This window comes from Tauraco erythrolophus, chromosome 10 (assembly GCF_009769465.1).
Source record: "Tauraco erythrolophus isolate bTauEry1 chromosome 10, bTauEry1.pri, whole genome shotgun sequence".
Lineage (NCBI taxonomy): Eukaryota > Metazoa > Chordata > Aves > Musophagiformes > Musophagidae > Tauraco > Tauraco erythrolophus.
Window position 1 is genome coordinate 13,547,350 of NC_141474.1, and position 14,596 is coordinate 13,561,945.

General features: G+C 43.5%; 1 protein-coding gene across 1 annotated transcript in view; it reads left to right on the forward strand.

Annotated features, from left to right (window-relative positions):
* The first annotated feature begins 11,862 nt into the window (after window positions 1-11,862).
* Window positions 11,863-14,596, forward strand: part of COL11A1 (collagen type XI alpha 1 chain) — a 160,358-nt gene continuing 157,624 nt past the window's right edge. Inside the window, 1 exon segment of the mRNA XM_086617862.1 lies at window positions 11,863-11,977. Coding sequence (XP_086473988.1) covers window positions 11,863-11,977 — 115 coding nt within the window.

A 14,596-nucleotide genomic window follows, 5' to 3' on the forward strand; every position in this document is an offset into this window, starting at 1 on the left:
GACAACTCCTGTGACTCCGTTGACAGGATGTGTTATTTTGGAGGAATATGAGTTTAATGTAACAGGACTGAAATATTTATTGAATGATAAACTACTAATATATTTTTATTTGTATTTATTTATATGCACATTATGTTTTGGTCCTCCTTTTCTCAAATTTGGGCAAGTGAGAGGGCAGGCATGACACAGGGAGCTACCTGAGGCCAGCCTCCCCAAAACGTTACCTTTGTTTTCTCAGTGCTCTTTCTTACAGAACAGGATAAACACATTCTACTTCAAAGTACTTTTTCAAGTGATTCAGTTGCAAGGTGTCTATGCAAAGAAAGAGGAAGTACAGGACTGTCATAACTAGGCATAAACTAATTTGCTATTAGCTATTCACCTTCTTAGCGCTCTCCCTGTTTTAATTTCCCCCATTAAAAGGAAATGTGAAGGTGGTAGCATTATTGTTGCCAGAAACTAATAAACACGCTACAAGTGTGTAACACATGCAGACCATTAGTCTGTGCCTGCACTGCCTCCTTGTGTATTAGATAGGCCACCAGTACTCTCCCAATACAAAACAATGCCACAAAACAATGCATAACGGGGACTATAAGAGGCCTTTTATACTTAAACATCTCTGTTCTTAATTTGTCACAAGTCATAATTTAAAATGGACTGTGGTACGTAGACATTGGCCCAATGCTTCAAGAACAAAACTGATTAAAGTGGAACTGATCAGGGAGACTCTGTCTGATAATAAGATAAACAGTTGGCAATGAGAGTAACTGAGCCTGTCCAAACTGTCCCCTGTTAGTTCCTCCAGCCCACGTATCTGTTTCAACTGCACTGCAGCAAGAGGAAGTCTCAGATATATCGTAAAAACAAATGAATGAAGGAACCAGTTAGATAACAGCAATTAAAGGCAAATATTTGGAAGTGTTGGGTTGCAAAACGACAGACTTATAAAGGCAAGTTTTAGTTGGCCATTTAATAAATTCAGAAACAGCAATTAAAATGTAGATATTTGGCAGTTCTGATGTGTAATGGGAATATTTAGAAACTAGACAGAAATTGAAAAACTAATCCCTGCATCAAATATGTGTGTCTCATTTTCAGCTGTCTTAAACGAGGAAAATTCTGGTATCCTTAATATGTCATGTTTTAGAAGACGTATTACACATTACACTAAGTGCTCACATTTTTTTTCTCTTGAAGTAAGTATAATTATGATTACAACAGGTTATGATCCCAAGAAGAATCTATGCAAATGAATAAGGAATGGTGAGTTGCTGTATCAATTACACTGCACTGTGCTATAAGTATCAGGAGGTGAACGTTGAAAGATTAGGGAGTTTGGCTGAAATAAGCCCCAAAAACTTCAGCCGAATTACCAAGCTGAGCTGGAAATGCTGCATGATACTTGATACTTCCTGCTGCTTGCTGAACAGGATGGAAATGTGCTGTTTATATGCTGTAAAATGCTACTTCAGCAATATTTTTCTCTCTACCAAGGGAGGTGCAGGAAGATCAGACTATTCTACAAGACAGTCATGATTAAGATCCAACAAAGTCAATGAGACCAGGAAGGATAGTGATTGCTGCTTGTCTTCAATGAACTTCATAGGTTGAGAGAGTTAACATTCTCTTTTAACCCGAGGCCAAACACATATCACATTCCCAGAACAATCCTAGTCACAAAATCTCCCATTCACAAATGTGTGGTCCTATGGATCCACAATCCACAGAAAAACTAACATCCCTGTCATACCATATGCTGTAGCTCCTCAAATTGGTCATCTGTATTCAGCATCAGAACAGTGCCTATTTTTGTGTGTGTTAAGGCTACGTAAAACAAGAAAGGAGGAACTTCATAGAGAATTACAAATTTGTCAGACTACATCTATCAATGAAAAGAACAAAGTTAAGGAAAATATTGTGCTCTTTAATTGTGGCAAGATTTTATGTAAATGCAGTAAGTTACTTTTCCTCTCATATAACAATATAGAGGCATACTGATAAAAAAGAGGGTTGGGGAGTAGAAGACATGAAGGAAGATGACTGTGTGTCGTGGTTTTGGCCGCTCCAGCAGCTAAACTCCTCACAGCCGCTCACTCACCCTCCCCCACTCCCCAGGGATGAAGAAGAGAATTAAGGAAGAAAAAGAAAAGAGACCCGTGGGTTGAGATAAGAACAATTTAATACTACCGCTACCAATATATATATGTACGGATATGTACAAGGATAAATATATACGAATGAGTGATGTACGGTGTAATTGCTCACCAACCCTTGACCGAGGCCCATCTTGTCACGAACTAACAATCCCGAAACAGATAAATCCCAACCCCGCAATCCTGGATGAGCGAAAGGCCCGAAAATGGAGAGTGAGACAGAGAGAGCAGTCCAAAAGTGAGAGTCCCGGAAGAGCAAAGGCCCTTCTTTCCGGCTGACCCTCATTTTGTACTGGGCATGACGCTGCATGATATGGAATACTAATCGGCCAGTTTGGTCTCAGTCCTAAGTCTAAGTACAAATCATAAGGAGAGTCATGGCCCCCTTGTCCTGGCTATGCTCCCCCCTACCCTGTTGTGCTCCTGCACACTGGCAAGAACACAGCAAGCTGAAAAGTCCTTGAGACCTCAGTGCCAACTATAAACATCAGTGTGCTGTCAGCATTCCTCTCCGAGCAAGTCTCAGACTAAAACCAAAACACGGAGCTCTCCTGGCTGCTAAAAAGAAGAGCTAACTCTGTCCCAGCTGAAACCAGGACACTGTGTGACATGGAGGTGTGCATCAAAGTAGCAAGGGCGTAGGGAACTCAAGGAAAGAACACATGCCCTCATTCTTTTCTGCAGAGGCAGATCAGAATCAAGCAATAAACTATTTTTTTTTCCAGACAACCCTAATCTCCTTTACAACTAAGTAAACAAAACCAACAGAAAAACTGAAAATAATGCATTATCTTCTGATAACACCAGTTTCTTTTCTCTCTCTTTGATGCACAAAGAATACATATGGGGAGGATTCTTCATCCTCCTTTTCCAAAATCACAACCATAATCGAACCAATAACCACAGCAAACATGAAACTAAGAGACTGATCCCTATTATCTCTGTGACTCACACAAAATCAACTGATAATTCAGGGTCTCCAAGTGACTTCTTCTCAAGTCCAACCGTAATACATATGTAGGTAAGCAGCACTTGTAACAAAACAAAAGATGACACATTCTCATAACACAAGCAAGCCCTGCAGTGTCCAGGAAAAACAAGACTCTTGAATTTTTATTGCCTTAAGCACTAAATGTAACCACAGTCCTAAACATTACTTTCATTGCAGCAAGGTGATTGATCTGTACAAACTGTGCTAAGTTGCAAACCTAGGTGTAGGCTGTTCAGCAACACTTACACCATATCTGAACTAAGACCATGGACCATGAAAACATCAGAGCTGCTCTTATCAAAACAAGCTGTGCAGAATCCAACAATTACCCATCATGCTTAAGTTTTCATTCTCTAAATGGTACCTCCTAACTCCATTCCAACTCCTAATTTGATATGTATACACATGGTTATCAAAAATAATATAAACTCATGATGATTCCATACAATGTCCTATTACTGCAAGCTTTGCAGAATCTGGCTATATATGTGGGTCTTGAAAATGTTCTTTTTCTACCCTAATATTCAAGCCAATCTTATCCTTAACCTTCACTATACCCTGACCTGAAAACAAGGCATTGACCAGTGATAGCAATAAGCTGCTTTGTGTTCCCCAGTAATAACTCAGTCTCCTGAAGTCATCTTTTGTCACCTTAAGGACAACTGTCTATAGGCTTGGCAGATTAAAAAGATAGTAAACTGAAAATAAGATACTGGATCTTGATGATACCAGACCGCTTTGCATCTCTAGATCCAATCAACTGGGTTGTCTACGAATTATGTTGTTGAGTGCTCACTAAGACCTCTCCTACCTCTTCAGATCTGTAAAAATTGATGGTGAACTGGGTCTTGACACTTCCCTCATCTTAATCTGAAAGACAGTAAATCATTACTGAAAGAGAAGAAATGGCATCAGTTTGTAGCATCACCAGTCTCTTTCCTGCCCCTAAGAAGCTTCCAGAGACTAGCAATAAATTGGATTCTACACAGTAAATCTAATCTCAACCCTATCCAGAAGACCAGAAACCTCAGAACCACAGAACAGTCCCTGGTCCATTTTATTTACTAGATACAGTCTAAAGATTCCAAAACATTAATCCTAAATTCCTATACCTTCAGTTCTAATTCTTGCATTATTAATAACTACTTTATTACTAAATTAAATTACGTACTATTGATCCATACTATTACGGATCAATTACTAGAAGAAAAACCAATGGCTTCTATTCATATGAGCTGAGTCTTATTAATTCTTATTTCTGGGAACACTGTAGATTCTACCATAAGGTATGCTCTTTACACTTGTCATCCGTTTTCAAAACCCTACTCTTAACCTGTTTTAAACACTAACAACACTCTCCCAAGGCAATATCAGGTTTCTAGCAATATCTGCACAATTCTCACCTTGGTAGCCTTTGCAGCATCCAACACTAATTTGTAATTTATACATAGGAACCTACTGATGTAATATAAGACAATATCAGTCTCTGGTTTTCATTTGTACTGTTTCTATGCTTACTTGCAAAGGAACCTGTAGAATAGAACATTACTTAGAGATGCAGACACATTATATTAAAAAATCTAACCTCAAGTGTAACAAAGCCTTGCTCAATCTAGAGAACGAATTCCAACTGTACAACAAAACATAGACCCTTAGTTTATTTCTCCATCTGGTATAGAAACATTATTTTCTCTTGAGGAAGAAAACAACGAAAGACTTTGGCTGCGAACGTACATTAGCACAAAGCTTGCTGCCAAGATTTTTGAATTTATGAGAAAATGCATTTACCTGTTGATACTTTATTTTCCTAAGCATTAAACCCTCTGCTAACGCCAGATATTCTCAAACTACAGGAGTCTAAGGCATTGGTTTCTGTCAGTTGGTAAAAAGCAACTGGCTTCTGTCAATGCCTACCTCCTTCTCATCTCCTTGCTTCCCACAGGTTCAAAACGCAAGTGAAAATTATAACAATTTAGAATGCAAGTATCAGCATTAAATTAACTTCTAATAATAGTTTTATTTTTAGGAAAGGCATCAGTTTCCACAGGAAATCGCAAACACAGTACATCAGATGATTGTATTTATACCTCCTGCAAGTTGTCTTTGGCAGTCTTGCATAGTTGAGCATTACTCAGGGTTAGGACAGTTACAACTCTCAAACCCTAACACTATTTCTCAAACACTAATGTTGCTCACCAGCCTGGGCTGCGGCACCAAGGACGCTGTTGCATCTTCACAGCCAGGAGGAAATGGCCTGCCTCTTGTAGGCAGGGTCTGTACCTTGAGTTAATTAGTTCATTATCTTCAACTCAGTCCAGCTGGCTAATAATGATTGGATGCCATAATTCTCCCTTTTTGTTTTACAATTTTTGGTTTTTTTCAAGAAGGCTTTAAGGTGAGCAGAGACCCGGTCCATTCATCCAACTCCAGCACACTTCCCTCCCACGAATACCACGTCAGGGCTTGCGGCTTTACCTTCTTCACCGAAGGACTCTCGCTCGGTGCTCCCAGCTCCGGCTCTTTCGGCTCTGGCTCTCGGCTCCGGCAAGGGAGTCGGGGCTTCTCAGGGTCTCGCGGATGTATCGCATCAGGGTCACCAGTTGTTGCTCACCAGCCTGGGCTGCAGCACCAAGGACGCTGTTTCATCTTCCACAGCCAGGAGGAAATGGCCTGCCTCTAGTAGGCAGGGTCTGTACCTTGAGTTAATTAGTTCATTAGTTCATTATCTTCAACTCAGTCCAGCTGGCTAATAATGATTGGATGCCATACACTATCTATAACTTGAATTAACTAGCACATAAGGAGAAACCTCCATACTTAAAGACAATATTAGTCAATGGTTTCTACCAACACACTTTGGGTGAACTTGGAGAAAGGTGTCAAACCCTGAGCTCTTTGCTAAAACTTTCAGCCTAAACCTGTCATATCTACCTCCTAAGTAGATAGTCCACTAGTTCCTATAGGACTGACACGGCTCAAGGCACGGGTTTCTACCAACACAATTACTATCTCCAACAGTCAGCAGGGTCCAGAAAAGTCTGGTTTCTTAAAACTTCAAATCCTCAGCCCTAACTCTGTGCCAAATCTTTTCCTCTTTTCTTAACAGTGAATGTTAACATGAATTGTTACATGAATGTCTACAGCGAGAGACTTCAACAGGTATGGGTTTCTATCAACAGCAATCTCCACAGAGTCTGGCAAAATATGAATTCAAAACCAAATGCAAATTTCACAGACTGTGATCGAACTCTATACATAACATCTCATATATAAATCACGGAAAAACAAAGGCTAATCACTATAGTATGAAACTTTAGGGAGTAATGGGTTTTCTGACCCAGGCCCCTCCAAGCTTCTGGGGAGGACTGTCAGATCCGCTTAGAGTTCTTGACAATTTTATTTCCAAACCTTCTCCTATGTTAGCACCCTACAATAAACTAATATCTTATACTTCATATTCCAAAGCCCTGACTTAAGCCTATCCTAAGCCTAATTTTATGAAACCTGGCAGCTGAGTTCTAAAACTGAAGAAAAATGCCACACACCTTTATGTTCTCTCCCAGAGAACTCTAGATGGGAGCAGGAAGTGATGCCAAAGCAGAAAAGGAGGAGGACGTAGAGCAGACAGTGTGAAAAGGAAGGAATGGCTACTGGGAGCAGAGAGACAAACAGCTCCCAGAAAAGAAGCAGCTCCAAATGGGACCAGAATCTTGCATTCCAGAAAGAGTTTATAATCTTACATTGTAAATACATGTTACTGCAAAAGGAGGAAGCAATTAACTGGCCTAGGAATTTGCCTCAGTGGAGAAGACTTTGAAAAAGATTATAGTTAGAAATTTTCTATCACGTATTATTCTGTTTACCTTATTGTACCTATCCGCAATTCACTTTAAGAGCACAAAGAAATTTAATTCTCTTGGTTTTCTAGGTGAGGGCTTGAACCTTTGTTTTATTATCAAACTCCCTTAAACACAAAAATATCCTTTGTTTCTGTCAACCAAGTTTTGGCAGAAGGATTATAGTTATTTATTCATGAGGGATCATCCCTAAGGTAAAAAGACCACACAGGTTATTATCTTGCTTTTATCCAAATTTTTTTCTTATCTTCATGATCCTGAAGAACAGGATGCAATTTTGATGGTTTACATTTTTAACTCTCGACATTAACCGTATTAAGAAAAGGGGATAAACTCCTGTGGCAAAAGAGAGGTATAAGCTCCTACCAACTACAGCCCCCTTCCCAAATCAGCAGACCATCTGTTTCAAACAGCATACATGTCATTTAATCCTTTAAATCCCTAACTCTAACCTTAACATTATTCCTTACGCAGGCATAGAAGTTTTAATCTGTCACGTTGGTGTTTCTGGCAGTAACTCCAGCTAGTGCACATCTGGTTTTAAAATGTAATGAATTTTTCACCAGAAACTGTACAAATTCAACCTTCAATATACATACAGCAACAAATACACATCCAATTTGCAGCCACATCACAGCCCTGCTTTCAGAGCTATATAAGGTTGCACAGTGCAGCTGTATCCAGCCACTCCAGTTTGCCTGTGTCAACTGAAGAGCTTCTTTACTTTCTCAACAGAAAAAAAAATAGAAATGCTAATGTTTCTGTAGTCTTTTGGAACCTGAGCTAATGAGTATTGAACTATGCTGGTTTGTATCAAAATTATTTTATTATGTCTGTGCTCCCTAATTCTTGGGCATCTGAAAGAAAGAATTAATGAACACTGAGCCATTCCCTAGCCCAAAGAGTTTGGTGAGGCACAGAGAAAGCCTTGGCTTCATCCTTCAAAACCTAGATGAAGGAACCGGGGGAGCTCAGTGAAGCTGTATGCTATTACGGTTAGTAGCAAATGGTATATTACAATTCTTGAAGACAGAATCATGGAAAGAAATACTGTTGATTATTCTGTCTATATGCATGCATCAAGTATTTCTCTCCCTTTAAAACTAGCAAAAGAAGCCCATTAACATTCCACCTAGCAGAGATCATTCCACTAATATCCATTTGTAAGATATCTTTTTTACAAGGTTCACTTCCCTGAAGCAGTATAATTCACTGTTTCTTCCCAATATTAATCGTACAACAGAAAACTCTTAGAAAGCATCGATCTGCACCAGAAATGAGACAAGGATGAAATATCCACGTACATAAAATCAAAAGATTAAAGTCATAGAGAAGGCAGTGGGTGATGACTTTTAAGACAGCCATTTATTTTGCAACATTCATTTCTGAGCTGTAAATAGAATTTAAAAAGGAGTTCAAGTTTTAGAAGGCATCAACGTCTGTGTGAAGCAAGAACAAAGTGGGTTTAGCCAAGTCTATGTCCCTGAGAGACATGGAAAACAACAATGAAGCATACTCTTCCCTACAGAGCATTAGTTATTCCCAGTGAAATGACCTTTTATATACAGAGAGGTGTCTCTGCTTTTGATGATGTCAAGGAATATACTAGGAAAAACACAATATGATTGCAAGACAGCCAAAGAACATCACATTTACAGTTATATTTCATTATGGTGCCTACAGTCTGAAGAATATGAAAGCACTGCTGCTGTGAGTTTTGTGTAAGCTATAGTGGTCCAAGGAAACATATTCTCTTCTCCATAGTTCCTAACCCCTCCCCCTCTCTGCCCAAAATACAACAATGACCCGTCTGTGCACATACAAGAGAGCAATTCCTAATATTGAAACATGGACTAATCTGTTGATGTATCAGGGACAGAACATAATGAATGTCACAGTGCTTAGTCTTTCTTTTCACTAAACTGTCTTGAAGAGTAATGAGGAACAAGAAAGCTGACGGAAAGAACAAACCTCTGTGGATCACAGTTGATTTAAGAATCCATTATTCACTTCTTTCCTGTTTTTCTCTGAAAACCTTTCATGTTTTAACTCTCTTTCGGATTCAGAAAGAACATTTAAGTGCTGAAATTTTCTACCAAAAATATTTAAGAATATTTTATGGTTGCTCATAAATCTTACCTATGCTCTAAATCATTGTCTTATCTTTGACACATTTTCATGGCACCTAAGCTGCAACTACTTTCACCCTGGAACACCACATGGCAATTAAGAAGATTACAAACAATAACTAAGAAAAATCAGTTAAATAAAATAGTTGTTAAATACTGAATTTGAAGGGCTGCAAGATGTGGATTTCACCTAAATGGCATGTGACTTTTCTCTTGTAACCACAAAGTCTGACGTGGCTTGGTATGCCAGCACGCAAAATAACTGAGGATATCTAAAAAAATGTGGTTTCTGCTACTATAATTACTAAAGAATTATACAGAATTGTATGTTAATATAAGCATGCTACCTCACCTAGATTGATATCTTTCCTTCTAATGCCTTGTAGGATCTAAAATTCTGCTAAATACTCAGCATTTTGTCCTATTTGTTCTGCTTTGGATTGATGAAAGACCACAAAAATCAGTGGTATCTTTCCACTGACACTTTGGGCTGAATCCCATCTACTGGAATTTAAATAAACTGTTATGTGCACTGTGTAAATTATTATTCCCTACACTGTGAGAATACTTGTTCTTTTTCACCACCTATCTGAAATGCTTCCATTCCTTTCTTGACAGAGACAGAAATTTTCTTTTTACCAGGACACAGTTTAGCTGTATTCATCTAGGCTAACAGGAAGCCTCCTCCTCCCCAAAAAAAATCTTAAGAGAGGCAGCATGTGATAGAGACTGGAAGTAGCAAGAATGCTGGTGACAGAAAGATGGGTAAATTATAAGCATGAAGAAGAAACTTTAAACTTCATAGCATATGAGATTTCCCGATGACAAAGTATTAAGTAAAAGAATAAATTGCTATTGGTTAGTATCTACTGACATTGCAATGAAGGAAGTTGAACATCCAGGAATTAACTTGACTTGTTCTAAGCAGTATCTAGTAAACAGACTGAGAACGACACAGACCGGCCGGGCAACAGTAATAGTACTAATTATCGATTCCTGACTTTTGGGGATCTGTATGAGGTTAAGATTTGAGACAAACAATTGTAAAGGAGTAAGCTTTGATACAGAAAAGCAGATAGACATGGCATTTTGTTGCTCAGGAGCTATACTGTGGCTAACTACTTGAAGTGCCAGAACAGCCTTGTCATCTCTCCACAGAATGGCACCCCAATGCACAGCAGTTAAGGGAGCTTAGATGTACTGTGCTATGCACCTCAGTCCCCTCATTTGCAAATCTAATGACAATGACACCAATTATTTCAGAAAATCAAGGACAGAAAGAGCTATGTATATTAACACAGTGCAGTAAGATATTGTTGGAAAGGATGATATACTTTTGAAATTTAATTTGACATATAAAAGCAACGTGTATTTTGTGGACCAACGACGTTTATTCATTGTTGTAAAGCATTAAAGCAGAAAGATCCCAAGGAAAGTGAATTTTAAATATTTGATACACACTTCTGCTAAATTGTGACCATAGCTTTCTCTCATTTCCCAGGGAAGCCGGGGCAGAACCTGATCCCTCCAGAGGATCTCGACTCAGATCTGCTAGAGGTTTCCACTACCTACAGGTTGGTCCCCATCACTGCTTGCTGCACAACAGGGATGGCAGGACACGAGTGAGAACGGGAGCCTTCTCGGGGAGTTGTGAACGCTTGCTCCCCGATTTCCAGGGCGTGGTGAGGCGGGGAATGGGGACGGCTGTGGGGTGGCTGGCTTTCCCTTCATCGCCCTGCTCCCTCCTTTCTTACAACGTCCTTCAAGCGAAGCCCCCGGAGGCCCCGCAAGGGTGCGTGAGAACGAGTCGCGCCTGGGAGCGGGTGCGAGTGTGTGCGGGCCGCGAGGGTCGGCCCTGCCGCCGCACCGACGCCCGCGGGCAGAGTTTCGGGGTGCACGACGGGCCGCCCCGCAGCACGCCTTCCCCTCGGCGCCCCGGCTTCTCTCACGCACATTTCTCCCCTCAAACATCCACCACCCTCTCCCTCCTCTCCGTTTGTCCCCAGCGTCGCCCCCCTGCCCCACGCATCCCCCTTCCGCGCCGCCCGCCCCTCCGCTCCGAGGGGAGCCGCAGCCGGCGCGGCCGGCACCACGCATGCTCCGGGCGCGTCGGTGGGGCGGGCGGGGGGCGGCGGGACCGAGGGGGCAGCGGTGGCCCAGTGGCGGGACAGCCCAGCGGCATCCAGCGGCGTCCGCCGGCTCGCTCCCGGCCCGCCGTTCCGCGTCTCCCAAGCGCCTTCGGGAGGGCCGCTCCCTGCCGTCCGGCGGGCCGGCGGCTCAGCGGGCTGCTGGCGGGCGCGGAGCGGCCGGTGTGCCGCCGCCGAGGCGGAGGGCGGTGCTGTGGGCGGCCCGGGCAGCCGCGCGATTGGCCTCCGCCCGGCGGCTGGCTTGTCAGTTGAGCTCCAGGGGTGGCCCTGGGAGCCTCTCGCCCAGCCCTCTGACGGATGAAGCCTTTAGGGGGATGCGGCGCTCTCTGCGTTTTGATTAAAGCCCCTCATCTCCCGTCAGTCTGAAGGCAGGGCGCCGGGGAGAACGGGTCGGAGGGGCCTGCGCAAGGCCGGGCGGAGAGGGAGGGAGGGAGGGAGGGGGCTGAAGAGAGAGAAACCCCCTCTTGGTATGTCACGTATGGCTCTATAGGAGAAATCATCTCTGGGAATATAGTGGAAAGGACGGAGCTGGTATAAACTGAAGGTACCTGGGTTTAATTCAGACTTTTGTGGGTGTCCAGCATGGAGATGCAGAGATGGTCCACAAGGTGGAAAACGAAAAGGTGGCCCTGGGACTCGGCTGTAACCGTGCTCATCACCTTCGCTATCCTTGTCCGGGCTGCAGAGGTCAGAGGAGGTAAGAAAGCAAAGGGGAGCCGGGGAGTCCGTCCGCCTCTCTCCCCGCCTCGGGGAGAAGGAGCCAGGGCACGGCTGGAGCCGCGGTGCAGAGGAAACCTGTCAGAGCGCCTCCGGATGCTGGGGAGGCGAGAGGGCACGAAGGTGCCTGGGGCCGGCTCGGGGCGCGGGGACCCGCTGGGAGCCCCTGGCAGCGCGGGTAGGGACGGCCCTCCCAGACGCCGCGGAGGGATGGCTCCCGCTCAGCCCCAGGCTTTAACTTTGGATGTGGTTTTAATGCAGTAAAGGGGCACTGGCGGGGCGGGAAGATGAAAGAAATACTTGTTGAACAGTGATTTCTCCTCTTCCAGTACTAAACTCAGTTTTGTGAAGTTTGCATACGATTTTCAGTTTTGTTGAACTTACGGAGTTCAACTCTGCTGAAGTTCACCAAGTCGTGGCTGAAACGGAGAGACAAGTTATCTGCCTTCTCCTCGGAGGGGCGAGAAAGGGGAAAGTTGCGGGGTGGAGGCTCTCCGCTCTGATTTTCTCCATTCTCTGCTTTTTTTTATTATTATTATTATTTTTCCCTTTGCAAAGGGTTTCAGTGGGCAAAACGTTTTCCAGGTCGCGAGGGGAGGAGAAAATACATTCGAAGGGGCCCTTTGGCCGTCGCTGAGGAGAGCAGCTCCCGGCGGTAGCGGCGCCCCGCAGGTGGTGTGCGCAGCGCCGGGCCCGGAGATGCCCCGGCGGGGAGGGAGTGGCGGGGGGGCGACGGCTCGGGGGCTCAGCCTGACGGTCGCTGGGCTGCACACGGGCGGTGTCAGCGCCGAAGCGTCGTCCCCAGCCTCCTCCTCCCTTTGCAGCTTCCCCAGCGGGATCGAGTGGTCCCTTAGGTGTCCGTGGACCTGGTGGGCACGGTGCAGCCCGCGGGGGACTTGCAGTGGGAGCAAGAGCCAGGCAGCCACGCGGCGGTTTAGCAGAAAGGAATCGTGCTCCACCACGCCGGGCCACCCCTCTCGTGTCCTGCACTTCTCCCCTCCGCACTGCTCCCCGGCACGGCTCGGTCCTCGGCTGCCCGCCGCGCCCTCCCAGCTGGGCGCCGGCGAGGCGCTCCGGCTTCTGGAGGTGTGCTCGCACGTTCGCGGAGCTGCCGTGTATCATCTCCGGCGACGGGAGCGCTTTCCTCCTACCGGGGTGGAAATGCTGCCTCTTCCTCCCTCCCTTCATCCCACCCTCCCACTGGAGCCCGCAGGTGCATCTGGGGGCCGATCTGGCTGGAATTAAGGTTTTTATTTTTCTGTGGGTCTGATAATCATGAAGGGGCTTAACTCTCCCAAAAGAAAGGTTTAGTTTTTATGCATTTATTATTTTAACGAGGTGTTTCTCGATCCGAGTTCCCACTTTCTGAATCAACAGGCGTCCTAGAGGGAGCGCAGCCAGGGGATCAGTTTCCATTCAAGCCCTGTGTACCTGGGCACAACCTTGGCGGTGCCAGCTCGAGCGGGGCTTCTGCCCCCTGCTGGAGGGGCTCAGATTTCGTCCGCGTTGCAATTCCGCGGGCTCCGGTGGAGTTACACCCAGGGTAAATTAACGTCGCAGAGCTTGAAGGATTTGGCTCTTCATTACTATGTCGAAACTAAATTTCTTCAAGAAGCAATACTGTCTGCAAAGGCATGACAGATTTCTTATGCCACTTTCATGTGACTGTATACAGTAGAACTGACTTCATTAAGTAGGATTTATGTAGATTATCCTATAATGGGTTGGATGCAAATGAAAAATTAAAAGAAAATCTAAACCCAAGCAGCCTAGGAAAAATCAACAGAAGTTATCTGGTACTTACTGAAATATATTCTGCAACATTAGGCAGACTAATTTGATTTTGGTAACCTCTATTAAAAATTAAAAAGCTGTGTTAAAAATCTTTTCCTCCAGTCTTCTGTATAAAGGACGGTTTCAGAACCATCAAAACTACGTGCTTCGTGTGTTGTATAAACATTCTGAAAAGAACTTAGTTCTTGAGCTTTTCTGAAATACAGTATGCCATTTGCTTAGAAACTACAGGAGCTGTGTGTTTAGGGCTTGATCTGTTATGAAGTCAGCAAGAGTTTTTCCGTTAACTAAGAGGGAGTAGAATTTGACCTAATTTCCCTAACGGAGTACAAGTAAGATATTCTGAATCGTCTTTTATGTGTTCTAATCTTGTTTAAAGTAGTTAAAAGAGGACATAATGATTTGCATTTGAAAGTAGGAGAGGGAAAATACCGAGGAATAAAATAAAATCACATACTACAGCAGTTAACAAAATAACCAAATAAAAATGCTGGGTAGAATAAGAGCCACTGCCCTTATAAACTCTGTCAAATTAAATCCTATATTCCTTCAATTGTCTTTCATAAACTACCCCTATGTAATAAAATTACATGGTATATTCATATAAAGTGTTAATCATACTGCAGTGACTTCTTTTTAAGACAACAGAATCCATTCCATGTAGAGAAGAAACCTCAAAAGATTCCTAAAATTCCTGATTTTTTTCAAGTTTCTTTATTTAACACAAAAAAAAAGAGAAGTATGAGGTGTCTTTCATAGTACCAAGAAAGAAGGTGTGAAGATTGCGTTGGGCTCTTGAGTTGCT